This window comes from Metopolophium dirhodum, chromosome 3, assembly GCF_019925205.1.
Source record: "Metopolophium dirhodum isolate CAU chromosome 3, ASM1992520v1, whole genome shotgun sequence".
Taxonomy (NCBI): Eukaryota; Metazoa; Arthropoda; class Insecta; order Hemiptera; family Aphididae; genus Metopolophium; species Metopolophium dirhodum.
In genome coordinates this window covers 2,293,777-2,316,965 of record NC_083562.1, presented here as the reverse complement: position 1 = coordinate 2,316,965, position 23,189 = coordinate 2,293,777, and the positions used below count along the sequence as shown (strand labels likewise).

Below are 23,189 nucleotides of genomic sequence, written 5' to 3'. Positions count from 1 at the left end.
GCGGTGACGGATCGTCCGCGATTGGACGGGTTTTATAAACTGTTTTGGCAACACTGGCAGTTTTATGGGATGACGGATCTGTAGCGGCGGCGGTGGTGGCGGCAGCAGCAGCAGCAGCAGCAGCAGGTTTATCCTTTCGTGCGTTGTCGTCGTTTGCAAAACAATAAAATGGCCGTTCGATTTTTGTTGTTTGTGTACGCACGCACACAGGCGCACGCAGATGGCGAGGGGGGCGGCGCGCGCGCTCGCACACACACGCGCCCGCCAGTTACATTACTTCGGCGCCGTGCGATAGCGATAGCGCACGCACGCACACACTTACACACGCACGGTCGGGCGCGAGCAACTCGCACACGCACACGGGCGCTCACACACGGGCGCGCGCGCGCACACAAACACACACACACACACACACACTCACGCTCATCATCAATTATGTGGCCGTGCCGCCGACGACGGATAATGTAGTAGTACCCGAAATACGTATCGCGCGTCGTTGTGTTTATTGTGAATATCATGTTATGTTGTTGTTATCGGCCACGCTAATTGCCGTCCGTGTATCGTTGTACGACGGCGATGTTATTGTCCGAGCTACAGCGACATTAGTGCCGCGCGCCGCCATCGAATTATCGCGATCGTCGCCGTCGTCGTTGTTGTTATTATTATTATTATTATTATTATTATGTAACGGAATCGGATCGCCGGACACTGCTGCTGGCGTCGTGCGCGAAACGGTAAGAGTGCGAAACAATATCACTGTTTGCCGCAAAACCCGAACGAAAATTAATCACAACCTTTGCATTGACAACAACAAGTAATAAAAACAAATAATAATAGGTATAGGGGTACCGTAAAAACAAAAACAATAACAACGATAGTAATAATAAACGTACCTACACGCCGTCGAGCCTATTAATAACATAGGTAATAATATAACATAATTGGACGTTATATTATTATCGTTACGACGTGTGCGCACCTCTTCTGCAGACTGCAAGTTGCACCGGTATATTGTGCTCTCGCACGGCTCTTTGATCCCGACCGCCGGAGAAACGTTTCTCGCGCGCACTTCAGTACGTGTTCGGGAGTTAATACTCTCCGGCCGGCCGTTTTTGTTTTGTCAACAACGACGCCGCTGATAAAGTACGTGAACCCGTCACATCGTTATTATTCAATTTTAAACCTTAGATGCCATCGCATTTGTCCGTGACCACCGTTGCTCGTCGATCACGACGTTAGATCGTTTTTGGGTTTTTTTTTTCAAACGTTCCATGGCCGTTTGACCAAAAACTAAAAAAATCGTTATACGAATTTTCGGCACGAGCGGTCTGGACGATTGTTTGATGAGCTTTGGCCATTGATTCGATACCCAAATCGCGATCGACTAGGAAGTCGGAAGTGCGAATCGTGTGGACGGCCTAATCGCCTTATTGCTCGTCTGTGTGATCCCTCTTGAGGTTGCGACGAAAAGTCGTTTTTTTTCTACCTTAAATGATAGTTATATAGTTGTTAATCGTTATTATTACGTTTTTTTCCATGGTAGATGTACCATAAATATCTGTATAGGTACGATAATAATTATCACCCTATCCACTTGAAACATATTTTCAACTGCCTCCATTCACAGCCTGAATTCTGCTTTGAAGTTTTAAAAATATTTCTAATTTTACTATCATGATATTGGTTGTGGCGAACCTACTATTGAAATTGTATCTTTCATTAAACAATAGACTGATTTTTGAATGATTTTGAATTATTTCATAAAGAGAGTAGTGGATATACCAAATATTTGTAAATTATTGCATAGATGTAGGTAGGTACTCAAAGTTATTATAATTTATATCAATTAATACCGACCAAGTCTATTTATAGGAGGTACTGCTGGATTGATATAGGTAGAACTTAATGTGTTTGTTTTTCTTTGAAATGAGTAATTAAATAAATACATTTTATGTTATGTATTTTCAATTATATATCTACCTACTAACAATAATTTATACCTTTAAACTTTAGGTAGTTGACAGGATTCAACGAAAAAATAAATCCAACTAAAATTCAATTCTAGGTGGCTAAAGCGTAATTGAATGTATGGTGTGTGCTGCAGACTGGAAGGCACCGTGGATTCTATACCACAGGGCCTATTAGACGGCCGCCCTGCCAGTTCAGTGCTTCTCACTCATCACCAGGTATTTAAATATTTGTCCTTTGAATATGATTTAAAAAAAAAAATAACAATACCTATAATGTTGTAAATTTGAATTTTCATGCAGTATCAACAATTACAACACATACAAGCACAACAAGAACAAGCTGCTGCAGGAGGATTAACATTAACACTTCATCATCAAACTACCGTACGTTTTTTAAACATATCACAATAATTATAGTTTTGTTTTATACCTAACAATTATTAATTATGTTTTCAGGGTACAGGAAATAATGGTGTACTCACAGGAGGACCTCAACTAGTTCTTGCAAGTTCTCAGGGACAAGGAATAACCACTTTTCCAACCGTTACCACTCAACAAGGTACAACATTACATCACCATACGAGTTTTCAACAAGTGCTACATCAACATGTTCAGCACTCAAACATTCTTCACTCAACAAGCATACGACAGGTAAATAATATATAAAAAATAATGCATTATGTTATACCAGTGACATCTATCCTTGAAAATCTAAGTATTGCTTAAGTTTACCAGCCTGGCATCCTATTACTCTACTTCGTTTGCAGGAATTGTCCATATATGTCTACAAAAACTATTTTGATACTTAAAATGTTAAACACTATTTTTTACTTAAAAAGTATGTTTCAAATGATTTTTCAATCACTGAGTAATGATAATTTATGATTATAGGTATTCAGTTTTAACATTCTAATATAATTAATAAAATATAAATTCATGATTGTACAAATATATATATTAAAATATGTACCTCTTGTTGATTAATTAACAATGAAATAATATAATTTTCAAGATGGGTGCCCAACAGCACACATCTGGTACAATGGTTCAACAACAACAGGCTACGGCAATATTGGATACCACAAACACAAAATGTATACCACAATCACCTTCATCACCATTCTCTTCTCGATCACTTACTCCCTCTCCTCAGCAGAGGGTTATTACACCCCAACCACAAGTTATCCATCAGGTAATTACTGTTGTAAATAATTAATTAATAACAATATTAAATTTATAATTAAATTGTACAGGTGATGAGTGCTAATGGGCCGGTTTTACAATTTATTCAATCAAATAGTCGAAATAATGTAAATAATGTTCAAGTAAAAAATAAACCGCCCCAAATATTACCTAAACCTAATAATCATATACAGAACCATGCTAGTATTAACAGCATTAAGTCACAACAAACACATCATTCAACCTCAATACATAGTCAACAACAAGGTGCTTTCTTGATAAATCAAGTAGGTTTTTATCTAATTAATTATTAAAAAAAAATTTATGTTAGGCAATTTAAAGTAAATTATTGTATTTTTTTATTTGTTTTATATTTTAATACAATATACTCGCCCAAATTATTTACTTTTGTACATAATACAACAATATCTTGTATTTTTATTTAAATTAGATTATGCCAACTGCTGGTGTAATAGTCGGTCCTCAAACAACTAGTGGCCTCCAGCTTTTTCTCAGATCCCCCAATACTCAAAACCATAATACCCAACAAGCTCAAGTCACTTGCAATGGTACTCAAATTTTACTTCAACAACAACCTAGACAACAGTCAAACCAGGTTAGTAATAATGTAATTTTATGATTTAAAGGAATATTTATAACTATTATAACACTTTAATTTATATAACTATTTTAATATTAGGTTGTGAGGTTAGTAAGTGGCCAAAGTGTTCAACTACAGCAAATCCAAACATGTTCTGGTCCAGCTTTAGTTGCATTATCACCTCAATCCAATATCACACAATCATCAAATAATAGGTCAATGAATATTAAAAAAAAGAAACCAAAAATGCATTCAAGGCCACATGATGATGAACCTGTACGATTAGACCTTGCAAATCTAATCAAATTATCTGGTTAGTTTTGAAAACAAATATTTTTTATATTATAACATTTATAATTAATGTATTACTGATTTTGTTTAGGAATTGATGAAGAAGAATCTGGTACACCTACAATGCAACAAAATCAATTAAATCAAAATAATAGAATACAACAAACTCCAACCCCCCCTCCACAATCTCATCAACAATCTGCACCTTTATTAGCTCAATTGCAAACGCCTACTTCTTCATCTCAAGTAAATGTTCAGTGTGTTTGGTTATTATTTTGAAATATAAATTTAATTAATTCCTTAATTAATGTTACAGGGAGGTTTTCGTTTGTCTTTGGTAGAAGATGGGCGTATGATTGTACATCAACCACAGATTACCACTAATACACTAACTCAGGTAATTTGGAAAATTATATTATTTGTTACTTTGAATGTTGAGACTGACGGAACATTCTGTCCTAAACTGTGCAACGTACACACTCCGAGATATAAGTGTACTGGAGTAGAAATGATATGGCAGTAGTGTCCTAGTGATAACGTGTCAGTGTTTGACGTAAAGGATTGTGTATTCCACACCAACCATATTTTTACTATCTAATATCTGATACAAATTGTATATAGAGCTGACATGGTCTCCACTATAGTCTGTAGATGTGTCAATTCATTACTCTTAATTTTATATTAATTGTTTTATTCTTATGCAATGATCAAATATTTATTTATTTTTGGTTATTAATATTTTAATTAACTTGATCAATATTGGTTTTAATTTATAGAATGTTTCTGCAAGTGTGGCTGCTGCAGCTCAATCACAGTTAGCTCAGTTAGTTGCTGATCATGGTGGTCACATTCTTCAAAATGCTGTTCTGAGTGTGGCTGGTTCCGAATCATTACTTCTCAAAGGAGGCAATGCAACGTTACCCACCCAACCACAAAATGGTTCTGGCATGCGTATTTTGGCAGATGTTTCTGGTCGTCTTCAAATTGTAACTGTATTAGAACCCCAATCATTACAACAAAATATTATTAATGGCCAACATTTGATGTTCCCTACTTCTGGTACTCCTGTAAGTGTTGAAAATCGACAAAATCATCAGCAATTTGTCATGTCCACACCAGTAGAAGATCAACAAAATAAAGTAATGCAGCAAAATAATAGTATTCGAGTAATGCATAGCAGTAGTACAATGGTGTCAAGTTTAGACCATCAACAAAATAGTAGCATTCAACTTGTTTCTAACATGATGGATAGTCGGCTGTTAGTAGCACCCAATAATGATTCTTCAAGAAATAATGATATTTTATTTAATGAAGAACAAAACCGATTGCAAATAGTAACCAATTCTTCTACAATGAATAAAAATGTAGAGATACAAAATCAATCGCCAATAATTCATACTTCAGAAAGAGTGATGCAAACTTCAATATCAAGGTCTAAAACCGTACCAGTATCTTCACATAGTCCTAGAAATATTCAATCTGTGATAAGTCCTCAATGTAGCCCAGCTATGTCTCATAGCTCTAGAAGCAATTCAAAGAGCCCTGCCTCCTATAATTCTCCTATACCATCCCCAAATGTTTCTCAGTCATTTACTCCAATGTTGCCAAATCGGCCAAATTTAACAATTGTAACGTCACCACAACAAAGCAACATGCAGTTTTCAAAACCATGTGCTGCCGTTATATCACAATCAAATGATAATCACATGACATTGTCTAATTACCAAACATCTATAATTAATAGAACAAATAACAGAAGTCCATTAGCGGTTCCATCAAAAATATTTAGGCCAAATAGTCCACCTAAAGCTTCTGTTCCACTAGAAGTTCAATCCCAAAATGCATTTTTGGATAGTATTGCTCAATCTCATCCAAATATATTGATCAATAAGACTATGGTTGTCCCCCCATGTGCAAATAAAGCACCAATTAAACCAAGAAAAGTAAAAAGAGCTGCTGTTGTGAAACCAATGGTATTTCAATGTGATGAAAAAGAGAAAGAACACCATGATACACCAGTTCCTTTGAATTCACCAGAGAGTAGTATTTCAAATCAAAGGGTAAAAACTATACAACTTACACCACAAAAACAACAGGTTTGTCAATAATTTTAAATTATATATAATTACAAATAGTAAATATTATTTTTGTCAATATTCAGTTGTTAAAAGCAGTTCAAAATCAAATATCTGCTCTGAGCGCAAAAAAATACCGCACAAGTAGTGAGCAAACTGCTTTACAAAGATTGTTTAATGAGCAACAGAAAATTTTACAATGTGGCAAAATTGTTCCTACTGTTTCTGGGCAAAATTCACAAGGAATTACCTATGTAAGAAGTTAATAAATTATTTATGTGCGGTAAAATGTTAAATTTTTTAATACAATATATTTTTAGGTATCTACACCTGTAAGATTGGTGCCTCCACCTTGTCCAATGGCATCAAGTCCACCTCATACCTTGTCACCTCCTCTTACAGTGCAAACCTCAACGGTTGCATCTCCTCCAACTAGTAATAAATCAACATCTCCCTTACATGTACAAGTGAGTAATTAACTTATAATATTTATTAATTTATTATTAATCAAACACTATTTTCAATGTGAAACATATGGAAAATATAATCAAGTGATTTTTTTAAATTTAAAAGTGAATGTTTTTTTTTAAGTATATATTTTTTAAAATACTGAAATTTCTAGAAAGATGTTTGGATCTAATAATTTCTTGAAATAACATAACTGATCACTCCCTGATTCACAAAGCCTACAGATTTCATTCTAAATATTTATCTTAAAAATTGCCTTTTTTTTGTAATATAATAAATACTTTTTTTATAAAAACACTGCATCCACAAGTTAAATAAATCTTTATAATTTATAATAATTATTTATTTATTTTATAGGTCGGAACTCAAACGTCTTGTGAACCTTCACCAACTCTTCCTGCATTCAGTGCTTCAAAACGAATATCGTTGTAAGTGTTTGGTGACCACTTTTATTTTGTTTATTTGGTACTAGTATTAAGAGAGCATTATATTTTTTTCTCTGTCTTACACATGTGTATTATAGTTGTGACTACATAGTTGAAATCAAGATATTATAACCTTTTATAAGAATTATAAAATTAATAACTTTATCTTGGTTTTACGAGAAGCTTAATTATTATTTTGTATTAAATTAAGCTTCTAAAAAACTACAGGTATTATTTTTTTTAATTTTTATAATAGGTTTAATACCTTAATTTCAATGATGTAATCACGGTGAGTGAAATATGGTGAGAGGTTTTTGTTTAACGGGTTACTGGTATTGTTTAATACATCTTGTCTAATCTATTTAGTCTAATATGGTTTAGTAAAAAAAAATTTTCAATCCAATTGATGTGGTACTAGGGAGTCTATAAAAATATATTATTTGACCAAACCGTAATACTATTAACAAGAAACATTTGATAACTTAATGGGCAACTTGAGTGAAATTGTTGTTAGCTAGCGTATGGTAGATGAGATGTTCAACCAAAATTTTCTCAAAAATGTGGAATGTACATGAACTTGTGTGTACGAAAATGTTGTTTGTCACTAAAAACTTGGAAGTCCTAGTAACATACCAACCAAATATTGAAAAATAAACTGATAATTTTATTATTTAGGTAATAAGTTCATAAACGTGTCAAACCATATGTTTTTTAAGGTCTTTTAGGCTCTTTACTGCCAATCAAGAATGAATTGTGAAATAATAAATACAGTTTCAAATTCCTTCCTATACTAAGAAATTATTGAAATAAGCGTACATTAAAGAAAATTTATATTCTTTTATCATTTCGAACTTCAAAGTAATATAAATTACTAAATTAGTAATATGATAAAATAGAACTATATATAGTGATATATATTGAATAGTTTACATGAAATGTAAAATTTACTTTTTACAAATTTACGTTCCTCAAGAACTTGGCTTTGCACCAACCAAAACAGGCCATACATTCTATCACGTCTACTTTACTTATAATTCCCCCACTTGTTCTTGTCCTGTAGTCCTCGATTGGCTGTAGTACTCGCTGATGAGGAGTATTTGATATAAAATGGGTTGTGTGGTCAACTGCTAAACCTCAATCTGTGTGCACAAAATCAGTCTGTTGTCTCGTGGAACAGAAAAGTGACTAAATAGAATTAGACTAAATATGTTTGAACTTTTAGTCTGCTAACTCGGTTTTTTATATTCTATATGTGTAAGACAAAGAAAATGTTTTACCGACTCCTCCTCTTAAATATAATATTATTTTAGAATTTCTGAGAGGATAGCAGCTGATCAATCAGGTGCGACTAATCCAGATGTCGTCACACCATTTAGTTCGGCAAGTGACGCAGTTAAAAGATTATCACGGTATCATTGTTTGAATGAAGCAGTTTTATCAGAAAGAGATTTGGAGTTGGCTGATGAAATTTTTGAGTCGACTGCCAAACAAATGTTAGATAAAAAAACATCATTGTTTAACAAATACCGTTACCTATTATTTAAAGAAAGCATGGTGAGCATCGTACTTATATTGTATTACATGTTAATATTTAGGACTTGGAATTATATGCATTATTATTTATTATTAATATTAATTAATAAAATGTTAGCAAAAATTATTATATTTCAACCATTGCACAGAAGAAAGAACAGATTAAATGTAAAACCCATACATTCTTAAATTGTAAACCTATATTATATATTTATGTGGGATAAAATGTTGAACTGCTTTAATTATTTTGAAATTGTTAGAGAAATATCAGTATAGAAAAAGCTGAAACCTAGAGAGGAAACAAATGTTTTATATACTTTTAGAAAATGCATGCATTAGTGTGCCAAAAAAAAAAACATGAGAATATTCAAATTAAAGAAATTTAAATATGTGTTGTATTCTTTTGGGCTATAAATAAATAAAATTGTTTACAATAGTTGAGTTAGCTTTTTCTATTAGCTGGTCTGATTCAAATAAAAATATTTTGTCCAGCCCATCTTTATTATTCAACATGATTGTTTGCAAAATATCAACCAGCCTTATCAGTTGTATGTTTCAAAAATATTTTCCTTGTTTTTGATAATTGGACCTTTTTTGACATACAATTTTTACTTTTCTTGGTGAAGTTTTAAGATTTGAACCAAAGGTATTTTATAGACTTCTCTGCTAGCAATAGCAATTACTAATAATTAAACATGAATGATATTGTTTTATAATTTTCCGTTGTAGTTAATTTTTGATATATTTTTTTTTTTAAACAAATTTTTCAAATATATCTAGGTTAATTACAGTAAATTAGTTTTTGATATTCACTTTATATTTTATGTATATTACAACAAAAAGTATCTTAAACACTTTCTGAAAATATGTATTTATATACATAAGCGTGCGCAGAATTTCTGGCAGGGTAGTCATAATACATAAGTACATAACACATTAACACACACGCATATTACATATATATATTTATATTCACACCTAAATTATAAAAACTAATTTGGATGGGGTAACTTCATTTAACTACATTTACCATAATAAAAAAGTATTTTATGATTGACTATCAATATTATCATAATAATAATATTGAGTATTGAGGGGGGCCAGGGGGGAGTTCGCAGAGTAGTCAAGTGCCTACCATGACTACCCCGTGTGCACGCTTATGTTTATACATACAAAATTGTTAAACTTTTGAATTTTTAATGTCTAAAAATCACTTATATACTCATGGCCAAGGTCAATGTCAAAAATACATTAGGCACTGTAAAGAAAAAATGTAAAATACGTAATACATTAAGAACACTAAATTACGTGCAATAGGCAATAAATAAGTTTAAATGTGCAAAATATATTTTATATAATGTTAACTCATGATTTAAGTTATGCTTTGCCAGACTTTTATAACTATTAAAATAAATATGCATATTTCTATAATTCTGGGACCCATATTCAATTCTTGGAAAGTTAAAGATTATATTAACCATGTGTTATTAGAGGGAAGTGCAAACATCTGAATTGATCATGTTGGGTCGAAAATTTGATGCTGATGAGTCTGCACAATTACAACAGTTAAAACAAAATTTGAACACAAATTCAGTTAATTCAACGAGTAAGTTGCATATTAATAATAATAAAAAGTTAATTATTTAATTAACCAATAATTTTCAGGTTGTAGTGATGAACCTATATCTAAAAAACGTGAACACCAACTGGAGGATGAACAGTCTACATCAGAAAACAAACGGCATTGCCCTGATGATGAAGAAATAAATGCACAGGTGCAAAACGCCATAGACAGTATTTTGAATTTGCAACGCAGCGATCCGGCAACGGATGAAGCGGTGCGCAGCATTTTACCGTCCTAGCATACTGGTCATAGGAAATGTTTGACCACAGCGTGAACATTAAAATATTGGTTCCTCAGTGTACGGATTTCCTAAACTCGATTATGGTAATATTTGACTGTGTTAATTTAATTTTTTTCCTTTCTTTTTTATATAGATATTTTTTCTTTAAAATATCTTACACATAATGAAACAAATGTTTAAGTAAAAAAATATGTTAAGATAGAAATTTAAGATAGTGTAAGGATGGGCTTCAACAATTCTATAAGAGATTTGGAATCCTAAGTATATTCTTCTTGACAATTATGATGTTACCAAATTATTAATTTAAACAATTCTTTATCTAGTCTACAAACAAGTTGTTGTATCACATGTGTTATTAATGGGTTATATTTATCAGTTTTCATAGTTAAAATAATTGAAAATTCAGTCATGAAACTAATGAACTTACTACATCAGTTAGTTAGTTAGTTTTATTTTTACCCTATTAATGAGTTTAAAATATATTGCCACGTATTTTGTTGTATTAATTCATAACTTTCAGTCGGTCTCTTACTTTGAATAATATATATTATTGTAAATTGTTACAAACCCCATTTTATTATGTACATCCAATTAAAAAAAAAAAAAAAACTAATATGTGATCAAGTACATAAAATAGTTATCAAGATATTTTATTCGTATATTTCTCTCAACTTATATTAATTATTTGATATAGACGAGAGGTATGAGATATAATTATACAAAGTTTCGTATAATAATTTACATAAATTATATACAGAGTGATTGCAAGCATGCTGTCGTCCCCATTTTCCTTAAGTATTAAATGTATACAAATTCTGTTTTTTTTGACATTTAATTAAGATTTATTTACCATTTAATGAGTGTCCTATGGCAATATAAACTTTTTTTTTTTCAAAAGAGTCCCAACGTGTTTAATTTTAAATTATTATTAGGCAAATGATTTTTTAAAACATTTTGATGTAGCTAAATTAAAATTTGAACAAAACGTTTGTGTGTTCTTTAAATCTTATTACTCAGGTTAACGTAGTCCTTTAAAATTGTTTTGCAAAACTATAAAGTTGATAACCTAGTACTTATTATACTATGAAGATTTTACAAAGTATAAAATTATAGATTAATATGAATTACTATAGTTTTCAAATCATATATCCAAATCTATTATTGTAGTACACTCTGTTCTATAACTCAAAAACCAGTTTAAATTTTGATTTGTGTACCAAATATTTAAAAAAAAAAATCATCTACTCAACAATTTACAGTATAGTGTTCAAATTGTATAAAAAAAAATAAAAGCTGGAATCACCACAGGACATTTTTTCAACGGTGTAAAAAAATATATTTTCTCTGGGGGTGGCGGCATGCTTAGTGTATTACTCATTTATCTTGTATATCATGTATTCATGTATTTTATTTTCTTACTATATGTTATATTTTGTTATTAATTGTAACCAAACAGTATTTCTTAATATTAATTAATGATACAGATATTTTTGTACTATTTAATACATTTCCAGAATTCAGAATAGATTACCTTAAACGCATTGTGTTAGTTATCATCTTATTTTATTTTTATCATTTAGTCAATGTCTAATATCATAATATGTAGTATAACATTAAATTAACCCATTACCTACCTCACATGATTTCAACTTAAAAGTTAAAAATAATATCAAGTTTTCAATCATACATTACTGTCTATTGTGAAATGTAAATTTATACAAAATTATATTGGAGTGGTTAATACATACTCGACTCCGTCCCTCAATTTTTATATATAGCAATAAAGGCAACCAAGTATTAAAATAAATTATTCAATAAACACAATATTGTGATAACATTTTAACATAGTATTTTTGTTTTTTTGTATATGAATTACTCCTCTGATAGTAAATAGTTTTAAGTTAAGTGTCATGATTCATCATAGCAATTTTATATTGGGGTTCTATATAACACCAAGGCTAAAAATATACTTTTTTTCTAATATAGTTTATTCAATTTTTTCATTAGTATATTTTGTATACTGTTAAACAATTGGTAATGTGCTATCTATTAAAGAATAAGTAATTTTACTTTTTAAATTGTAGTATGTTAAATGTTAAATGTTCATTGATATTCTTTAAAAATAATCTTCTATAATGGCTTGTAAAAAAAAAATATTTGTCAAATATTGATTGATCTCTAGACTACACATTACTGTAATAGACTTTTGAGTAAATAAAATCCGATTTTTTTTTAGCACCCATCATTTTACTACCTAGATAGTAGATAAATAAAATAAGACTTCTACTATGACGTGTTTATTAATTTTTATACATTTGAAAATAAAAAGTCTAAACTCTTTCGTGCGCGGAAGTATTAAGCTTCTGCGTGTTAAAAATAAAACATAATGTATGAGCTATGATTTGGTAGCACACTATAGAATTAAATACTATAAGTCAAGTACTTTACAATTTCTAAGCAATAATCAGTGTATGTTTAATATAATATGCCCAGGTGAAGGGTATAAAATAATATGGTGGAAAAATATTACGTAATTAATCATTATTCTGTAGATAGCATATAACATGTCTCGATATATATTTTTTAAATTTCAAGATAAAAAATAATGAAAAATATATAACTTGTATTTCATTAAGTAAATTTATTTAAGTATGGCGCTATTTCATTGAAAATTAATACAGTTTTATAACAATGTTCAGCATTTCTTTCAAACTAAACTAAGATATTTTTGAAAACTTTTCTCTTTATTATATGACATTGAATTCGACATGTAGAGAAGAAAAGGATCATGATTAACATAAATTTGGTTTACACAATTTTTATTTGAACTTGAAATTTTAGAATTCACGCAAATAACTCAAAGTCATGACATTTTCAGCCCATCCTTACTACTTTTTTTTGCACAAAAGTCACATATTTGAAATATTAAAAGTTTTATTATTTTAAAGCATCACTTAATTAACTAGAATACCATAAATTCACTTGACACATAATTAGATACCTATTTTATAGTTGTTTAATAATACCCATTAATTTTATTTTATTTTTGTATTTAATTTATGATTTATTTCTTCTGGCAACTATCCTCGCTTTAGGTTTAGACTTTAAATATTTTAATGTACCTTACCTTAACTGGCATTTGTTTCAATTTTAAAATTGTCATTGGCCAATTATAATTAAAACTAGAAAAATATTTTGGCTCATGTTGATTATTAAAAGTTTAAAGCAAGAACTCAAGTAAATAGTTAATTATTCCCCCAAATTCAAAATCAATTAATTCATCATATTATATTTTATTTCAATGTGTTAACGCTATTAGTAGTTACATTGAATATCAATATGGGCTTTGTTGAAAGTGTACCAACAACCAACATAGGCCAAAATATTTTTCTATTATGCATTTCCCATTTGTTTAGTTACCAAAAGCATTTATAATTTAAAAAAATAAATTTTAGTTTTTCTTTTGTGCAAAATATTATATTGTTTGCCAAATGTATCGCCGTTATATTTAAAGTGTATAATGTACTTTCGTTTATGTTATTTGAACGAAAGTTTTTTCCACAGGGTAATTTAAAACCTAAAATAAAATTTTAAATATTTATTCACTTTAGTCAAGTGTACTTAAATATAAACTAATGTAACTCACTAAACGAGTAGTATTTTATAATATGCACGTACGTTTTTTTTCTACGTGTCTTGTATAAGATCTCAAATGCACAAATCTATAGAATTTGGGCAAAAATCTATAATCTAGATAAACATTTTTCATTTTGCCATTAATTATATATTTATATATATATACATATATTTTTTTTTAATTTATTTTAAAGTTACTTTATTTGTATAATTGTTTAGTTTAAGTCTGTATATGTAAATTATTATTGTGCTTAAAATGATGTTTTGTTGTGTATATAATTATTTAAAAATAAACTGTGAATTATTGTAATAATTTTGCATTCTTTACACTTTAATAATTAGAAATAAACTATATCAAAAAAATAATTATCAGTTTAAATGAATTATTCTTATGATATATTGCGTAGTATTGTAATAACGTAAAAATGATGTTTACTCCAGATTTCTTCAGGAAAATCTAGAGATTTGGGGAGGTATCTTAGTACTGTATCATTTGCATAACTAAGGGGGAGGGGGCCCTCAGCCCTCCCAAAAATATCCCTTATTGATTTAGATAGATATAATCTCCCTATGGGTTATTGTTGTTGGGTGGACTGTTTTTATTTTATTGGGTAGAGATATTCATAAGAGATGCATCAGTGGTTTTTAGACCATCAAAAATACCTCATCGATTAGGACTCATCTAAATATTTTGGCAAAATAAAGAATCAAGGAGTTGTGAATCAGGAAAATAATATATTATTATTAAATTATATTTATTTATTTTATTTTCTGAACCTTGAAATTATTATACTATTGAGAGAAATTATGCTATTATCTATATAGATAATTATGTTCTTTTGGAAATCTAAGCATTATTTCAACTACTTAACAATATATTATGTGCCTAGACACAAATAAAAATAAAACATTAATTTAACACACGTCAACATTGTTTTATAAATAAGTACATTTATCGCTCCGCTCAGAATCTAAAACGAGAATAACAGGTATACAATTAATTATCTACATAATATGAGGATTGAACAAATTTTTTTTTATCTACCATAGATATTTTTAGCAGATGTTTTATTTCCACATCAGCTATATTCATTATTGTAACATTTTATATGTGTATGGTTCTCATTGGCGAGGGGTCAGAACCATAAGATTTAAAAAGAAAAGAAGTGGGTAAGTGGGTAATTTTCTGTTAATGTCTAGAGATGTTTCTGTAACCGCTACAGTGTAGCGAATGTGTTAAATTTGAATTCAATGATATAAATTCATGGTATACGAAAAACGGTTCTGAGTGAAGACGGTCTGGCAGCCTATAATATTGGTAACTACCTACTAAGTATATTTTATGATACTATTGTAATTAGAGTAATTGATTTTACTATAGGCATTAGTACTACTGTAGGGTAAATTAAATTTTGCCGAAAAAATTGCATTTGAAAATGTCAATATTTTGTGTAAAAAATATAATATATTTTAAAAGTTTCAAGGGCCAAACTGCCAACAAGTTACAACAAATTACTAAATTTCTTATTTTTTGTTTAAATATTTCAACATTTTGTCTAAATTTGAACTTTAAATGTCTAAAAAAAAAACTTTGTTTATATAATTATTAGATTTTTGGAAACGGTATAAACACTATAAACTATTTATGTGGAACCTTGTTTTAAATTTTCAATTCTTAGCTATAAAAATTGAATATTTTAAAAAATTATAACTGCAGTCATCTGCAAAATTTCGAGAAAATGATAAATTTTGTTTGAAAATGCTCAAAAAAAAATAATAATATTATGCCTATTTAACTTAAATATTTTAAACCAATTTTGTTGTCTTACATAGAAAAAAAATAAAAATTGAAAATGTCTAAATAGCCCAAAACGAATCATAATACTTTGAACATTTTATTATACATAGAAAATGATAATAATATTATCGCGGAGGGATGCGTAGAATTGGCGCATCCTCTCGTTGAACAGAGAGTATAGTTCACTATAGATGACTTTAAGCACTTGCAATAGTGGTTTATACGGTGTCATGTCACAAAATTTCTTATGGTTCTCAGTATGCTGCATACCCAACTGTTTACTATAAATAGTTACAAAAATGGCAAAAATGACCAAATATTATAAATCCTTACTTGCACCATAAAAAAAAAAATGCTTATTAAATACTAAAACAATGCATTTAATAGGCTTCTTTTTTCATAAGTCAGTCAATTTACTCTACTTCTACCATAAATATTGATAATTTATTTCTATTTATTACATTTTATATGCAAACACATCATTATTATAAAATTAATCAGAAAACATTTTTACTTCCCTTATCAATTATTATTTGAGTTTTTTATTACATAGTTAAAAGTGTTAATTTATAAAAGTTAAAATTATATTATTTAAGTACATTACATTTGTTAGATAAATATAACAAGTATTTAAAAAATAAGATCATTCACAAATTAAAACAATTTATTATACAATTTTATTGTTTCAAAAAAATTACTACCAAATTTGATTGGTTAGAATACTGCTTATGAAGGATACACATACATAACATCATCAATATTTTCTCTGCAAATTGGACAATTAGAAACTTTTTTTTTTTTCACTTTTTCAAAACATTCATCACAAAAACACATATGTGAACATGGTAATAATACAATTGAAGCTTTAAATGGTTCAAGACATATTGAACATTTTGATAGTTCACACGGTTCATCTATAAACAAAAAAATATTGTATTTATAATAAAAATCAATAATACATTTAAATATAATATTGTACTTTTAGATTTATTGACTTCATTTTTATTATTCCGATTTCTTTTGCTTGGACGGGGATAAGGCGTGAAGCGAAGATTTTCTTCGGGAGGCCGAGGGTCTTGTAATCCTGTTGGTTCTTCTATATTAAACATTGAACAAACAACTGTTCCAATAACTGCTCCTAAAATAAACAAAACGTTAAAACACTTCATAACTCATATTTTGTATCTAAATGATGTATAAATCAATACAAGTAAATACAAGTATAAGACACTGACTTCTTTCTATAATTTTTGTATGGACATAAAGTTAATAAATCTATTGTGAACAATTAAGGAATCTTACCAAACATAGAACCAAGTCTTCCTCCAGCCATAAAACCCAGAAATGTTAATCCTCCAACAATTAGGGATGTTTTCACAACAGAATTGGGTGGCATTTTAATAAGATTAATTAACACTGCAATCATAAGTCATACGAGATTATTAATTAGATACTAATTAGTAAATAACAAATTGTCTGTTAAAAAATATATTCCGAAAAATGACACCCTCACTTATTATATTAATCTAAAAATAGCAAATTTAAAACACAGCAATAAACAACTATGAATAATAAATGCCATGCAATTAAATAATGCCTGATACATAATTGAGACATTGAGTTCATGAACAATCAATATATCGGCACATGTATTCTTCCCATTTTTTTTTCTGTTACAAATATACTCATTATATGTACATTTACTTAGATGTATTTATGACAAAATCAGATATGTAATTAATACCTAGTCCATACTAATCTAATCATTTGTGTGTTAATTTAATAGTTCTAATTATTGTTCTAAGAATTTTATGCGATGAGAGATAATTAGGCTAGGCTTCTTAAAAATAAGAACATGTTAAGATTTCAGGCAATAATATATGATATTTATAACAGTTATTTTGAAGCGAGTATTTTAAATTATAAAATGTTTATCACTTGTTTTAAACTTAAATATCAAAAAGCCTACATGGGGGTGTGAGGCCCTTAATTTTACCTCAAAATTTGAAAATAGGTTAATTCATTCTAATATTAAAAATAACAGTGTAAAATGTGTCCACAAAAGGTACAGATGCTCTTGCCTAGGAATCTGCCTTAAACTATTGCTCTAGTCTATGGTCAGCATCAAGATGCTGCTGCAAAAGCGTACCTTAAGTATACACACACTTCAAATCAAAACTTATAGTAGAACGAACAATAAAAAGAAAAATCAGTGAGACACAAGAATCCTGCTCAATTTTTCATATTACTGTATCGCCAAACACCAACATATTATTATTAAGTATTGTTTAAGACAACCATTTAAAAACTAAAAATGTTTATTAAAAATTCAATTCAAATTTTATATCAAAACCAAATAGCAGTGGCTTCCAGTAGATAAATCATAACAGATTTACTTCTTCGTCCGTGCTCAACGGTAGTCAGTCAACAAACAACCTTGTGCAATTATTATAAATAACGCACCAACTATCCTCAAAAATATACATAAGACACTGCACATTTGGTCCACAGGATTGTAATTTGTAGTTGATATAATAAGTAATGAAATGTAATATATTGTACCTAATGTATAGTACCAGCGAGACTCGACATCAATTGTCGACGATCGCGCTTAATAATGTTCAATGTTGTGTGTTTCTGTAATATAATTAATGCGTCGAACCTATTTTAACTGCATCGTTATATTATAATATTGGTTTTATTTGGTGTATACATTACCGGTATAGATATTGTCAACGGTGGAACATTCAAAGTATTTAGTCGTAACCACTAACGTCATAGACAATAACTGTTTGAAAATCGAAATTAACAATTAATTGTTTTAAATCGTTGTAAACATGTTAAAATAATAATAATATGATAATTGTTATTATTCATTATCGTTATGGAATACTCTGCGATCGAGTACGCGAACCACAGTATTTGCGACCATTGACGCAGAAGACATGGGGTAAACACAAAATAAAACTATTTGTAAACAAAACAACTGATACCAATGTTGTTACATATTGCTGTTATCATTTCTCAATTCTTTGTGCATGTCCGACCTGTTATCCACCAGCTTCGACAATGATCATCAGTCTACTTCGCAAAACCGTAAGTGCGTAACGCGGTCGTGTACTCTGACGACTGAATAAAACTTACTATTCGATGGTTAATGTTCATTAGTTAGTGGACTGTGCAGTATTTCGTTCTGTAGACTGGCGTTTCGACGACATAATATCTTGTTCAATCGTTTCCTTTTTTTTTTTTTTTGATCGAATGTTCTTAGACTGTGCGATTTATACATCTCGTGTATTACAATATATGTACAGTAGTGACTCGAATAACTAATACAATTGGACAGTAATTCCGGAGAATTATCATGGCCGAGAGTTCGAGCCTGTGGACGACCAAGCAAAGGATTCGTCATTTAGATCTACCGATTAAAAACTTTGTCGAGAATGCAATTCCTTACCAAGTGGAGACACTTAAAACGTTAAAATCCAATCTTGCCAAGGTTAGTGTTTAGTTAAATAGACTACGGCTATTGTTAGTATTGTTCTGTTGTTATGTAACTGTTGTTGTACACAGCAAAGACGTTTAGAAAACCGCAGCGGCATGCGTCAATTACAAATGAAAGCCTCGCAATCCATCAAACGCGCAAGAGCATTACTCAGGGAGATGGAAACCTTAAGAAATCAAGTCGCTGATGTAGATCTACAGACCTTTGATAACTCGATGAATCCAAGCAAACAATCGATATTGGAAGCTATTGATATGTTTAGAAGTAATTTTTTTAAATATTTCGACACCAATTTACTATTGTGTTTTAAATATTTTTTTTATTTATGGCTCGAATAGATGAAGAATTAAATGAATACAAATCTAGTGCTGTACTAGAAGAAACTTATAAAGACAATACTGAACAATTAGAAGAAGCAGAAAATCAAAAACGCATGTTTTTAATATCTATTGAAGAAGAAAAACAAAAACAGGAAAAAATGTTAGCGATTGAATCAGATGTTAAAAATGTTGAGAAAGACATACAAGGCATTCAAGATCTGTTTCGTGATCTCAGTAAATTAGTAAATGTATGTATCAGAATCTAACTTACCTTTCATCTATTATTATTTATTGTGTATTATACTATAATAATTATAGTTTATTGTTAGTAACATTTTCCTCAATAGTTATTTTCACAATTACATAATTTTCTACTACTTAAGCATAAAAATTCACTAACCAATTAAAATACACACTTATTTAGATTCTACAAGAAAATATATTGGTACTAAAAATTATAATGGGTATATAGGCATTTAAAAAAAATCAAGTATCAGCATTTAAATAATGGTATATTCAAGTTACAAAATATATCCATGATGACGGGTTTTCCCAAAACTATGCAAAGAAAAATCTTACATGTGATTTGACTAACAGTTATAATTGAAAAGGAATCACTATAATTTCTTATTGGGTGCATGTATACTACTTTCTGAAAGATTATACTATAGTAGAAAACCATAGCAGTTTGATATTAAACATTTTGGGAAAAGTACAGAATTTATTGGTTTCACAATGTTATTTCTTTCTGTGCACCCTTTTTCAGGCAGTCAAAAAATTTCAAAATGATCATGTAGTCATGTCTTATGGTTGGTAATTGAGTCTAATTGATACTTTGAAGAAACATTTCTTTGTTTTGTTAGTAGTTTTCATAAATGTAAAGAAACCAAACCTTGGTCCTTGATACATGTTGAAGAATTTTCAGCAACCATGGGTTTAAATAAACTCCACTCAGGATCGTATAGTGAATACAGTTATTAATTATTGCTTTCAAATTTATAATAATAAGACATCACTATCATACATCAAGGTGAGTGAAATGTAACAAATGCCTAACATCCAATTTTTGTATTCTGTCAATCTTGGATTCTTTTATTATTTTATAATCTCCTACTAGAAATCTTATAAGTAAACATGTATATGTTCCAAAAGTAAGAAATAAAATTTAAATTTAAAAACTCCTGCAATCAAAAATTTGTACTTAAATATTTAAAATACTATTTTAGAGGAGTTATTTTAAATTTAAATTTAATATTATTAATGTAAAAAGTAAAATGCCATACTTTGTGTTTTGTGATCAATGGTTTGATTCATGCAATATTTTTTTTATATTACTATATTAAAAAATACAAAAACAAATGATCAATTATTTTTAACTTATGTAGAATTTTTTTTTTTACTCTTCAATTAAAGGAACAAAAAGAAGATGTTGAAAAAATTGATGCTCATGTTGAGACAACACATGAAAACGTAATTCAAGCAGAACAGTCATTACGCAAAGCAGCCAAATTGAAGAAAATGTCTTATCCGCTTATTGGAGCTGTGGTTGGGTCTTGTGTTGGAGGTCCATTAGGATGTTTGGCTGGTGCTAAAGTTGGAGTATTTGCCACTGTTACTTGCTTTGTACTAGGTAAGATCTATAATAATCTTATATTGATTACTTTTATTTTAATTTTTAACTTCAATACAATAATTGACAAAAGTTATTTTCATTTCGTTTTATAGGATTTACTGGTGGTAAAGTACTCAAGGATAAATCTAATGCCGTGGAAGAAACAGAAAACACAACCAATGATTTAGTTAATCAAACACTAAAATCGCATACCGAATGATCACTATTTTAATTAAGCATTATAATTTATGACAAATTGAGATTAAAAAGAAAAGGGAATGGTTGACTTGTTATTCAACTTTTATATATTTTATTTTATTAATATTTTTATAAGTCTATATTATATGTTATATTTTTTTAAAATTATATTTGTCTAAAGATAAATAAAATAAAATAAAAATATAATTACTTAAATTATATATTAAAATTTTGATACATAATTATAGGTAAAACACATTATTTATCCTCTTTATAATAAATTGATTATATTTATTGTTTTTTATTTGAATTGATGTATATAGTTTAATAGAAACAACACAAATACAAATACAATTTAAACTCAGTTGGTCAGAAATATATAATTAAAAAAATTATGAATATTAAATTGTAAGTATGAAATAAATAAAATATTTAAAATTATTTACTGACTAAAATACACAAATTGGGTACCACAAAAATAAATAGTAAGGGCCACATTGTACATCATTACATAATATATTATATATACAATAAAAATCACATAATTTAATTTTTATAAGTCCAGTCAAAAGTATATTATATGTATAGACCTAAATTATAGGATAATTTGATATCATGACCAATCAGTTAACATAATACAAAAATGAATCTTTTGAATCATTATAAAATTATTTATTGCATTTACAGTTTTGATAAATACAGTACATTGCATTTAATGATTGTATGTCTAATTGTTATAAAAACAAATGAGAATTGTTTACTTGTATTCATATATTTGTGTATAGCAAACAACAAAATTATCCAGCCCATTAAGGTGACCTACTAAGTGATTTTTACTGTACACACCAATATGTTACATACAAATCAATGACCAATTTAAACAGACAAATCAAGTAAACAAAACTTACACTATTCTATAAATCTTAAATTAAAAATCTCTTGGGTTATTTTATATAGGACATAATTGTATTGTCACTAATACAAACTATAAAGGCTTATGCAATGTTAAATATAAAAATTAATGCATTATTATTCACAAAAGTAACTACAAAACAATCAATAAAAAAAAAATTAAAACTTAAGAATATTCAATAGCACCCAATGTTAATCATAAATATTAGTAATTACATGTATTGTAATGTACACTTATAAGTTATGACTAACAGTGTTTAATTGACAGATACATTTTTTTTAAAACTTAAGTCATTAGATAAGTCTTTGTACATGTAATTATAACTATTACCACAAAGACAACACAGGTACAAGAACGAAGGAACCACAACAGAACCTACAAAGAGGAACATCTTTTTTCAAATAACGCGATTTAGCCTAATAAATAATTGAAAAAGTTTAATACAAATATATACACAAAAAATATGGCTGGTAGCTGGTTACATTTAAATAAAAATATATGTATGAAGAAATTAGTGCAAACATATTAAGATAATATTTACAATTAAATAGTTAGCTAGGTTAAGTCTTCTAAATTGTTTGAATTTAAATTTTATGAATTAATTAATTATTTAGATCAAAAGTTTCAATAGTATAAATTAACATTGAACTTGAGTAATCACTTATTAAAAGTATTCTCGTTTATAAAATAAAATATCTGATGTTTTCAATAAATAGATGGAAAATTGTATTTTCTGTAACTAAATAATATTATATTTTTAATAAGGATTTTAAAATATTATTTTTCTAAAAATAATT

At 28.9% G+C, this 23,189-nt stretch overlaps 3 protein-coding genes across 9 annotated transcripts; 2 read left to right on the top strand and 1 right to left on the bottom strand.

The window, feature by feature from the left end:
- The first annotated feature begins 313 nt into the window (after window positions 1-313).
- On the top strand, window positions 314-14,372 carry LOC132941128 (uncharacterized). Of its 6 annotated transcripts, none has more exons than XM_061009045.1 (17): window positions 314-734; window positions 2,066-2,186; window positions 2,271-2,354; window positions 2,427-2,621; window positions 2,983-3,162; window positions 3,224-3,439; window positions 3,604-3,768; window positions 3,853-4,066; window positions 4,136-4,290; window positions 4,361-4,441; window positions 4,821-6,140; window positions 6,206-6,373; window positions 6,440-6,586; window positions 6,945-7,015; window positions 8,323-8,566; window positions 10,037-10,151; window positions 10,211-14,372. In XM_061009045.1, exons 2-17 carry the CDS (start codon window positions 2,085-2,087, stop codon window positions 10,405-10,407), a joined length of 3,654 nt encoding a protein of 1,217 aa, XP_060865028.1. In that variant the 5' UTR covers window positions 314-734; window positions 2,066-2,084; the 3' UTR covers window positions 10,408-14,372. The 6 variants fall into 6 exon arrangements, with proteins under 6 accessions (XP_060865028.1, XP_060865025.1, XP_060865027.1 ...); XM_061009042.1 differs by having other exon boundaries at window positions 2,014-2,186; XM_061009044.1 differs by having other exon boundaries at window positions 314-814.
- Window positions 14,373-16,326: 1,954 nt separating this feature from the next.
- LOC132940323 (mitochondrial ubiquitin ligase activator of NFKB 1) lies at window positions 16,327-18,787 on the bottom strand. 2 transcript variants are annotated; one of them, XM_061007849.1, is made up of 5 exons: window positions 18,563-18,787; window positions 18,407-18,481; window positions 17,147-17,260; window positions 16,824-16,982; window positions 16,327-16,758 (listed from the first exon to the last, which is right to left on the bottom strand). In XM_061007849.1, exons 3-5 carry the CDS (start codon window positions 17,238-17,240, stop codon window positions 16,571-16,573), a joined length of 441 nt encoding a protein of 146 aa, XP_060863832.1. In that variant the 5' UTR covers window positions 17,241-17,260; window positions 18,407-18,481; window positions 18,563-18,787; the 3' UTR covers window positions 16,327-16,570. The 2 variants fall into 2 exon arrangements, with proteins under 2 accessions (XP_060863832.1, XP_060863831.1); XM_061007848.1 differs by lacking the exon at window positions 18,407-18,481 and having other exon boundaries at window positions 18,563-18,786.
- Window positions 18,788-18,932: 145 nt separating this feature from the next.
- On the top strand, window positions 18,933-21,700 carry LOC132940322 (syntaxin-17). The gene is made up of 5 exons (XM_061007847.1): window positions 18,933-19,343; window positions 19,418-19,613; window positions 19,688-19,917; window positions 21,083-21,299; window positions 21,395-21,700. The coding sequence occupies exons 1-5, from the start codon at window positions 19,209-19,211 to the stop codon at window positions 21,499-21,501; spliced, it is 885 nt and encodes a 294-aa protein (XP_060863830.1). The 5' UTR covers window positions 18,933-19,208; the 3' UTR covers window positions 21,502-21,700.
- The last annotated feature ends 1,489 nt before the right edge of the window (window positions 21,701-23,189 follow it).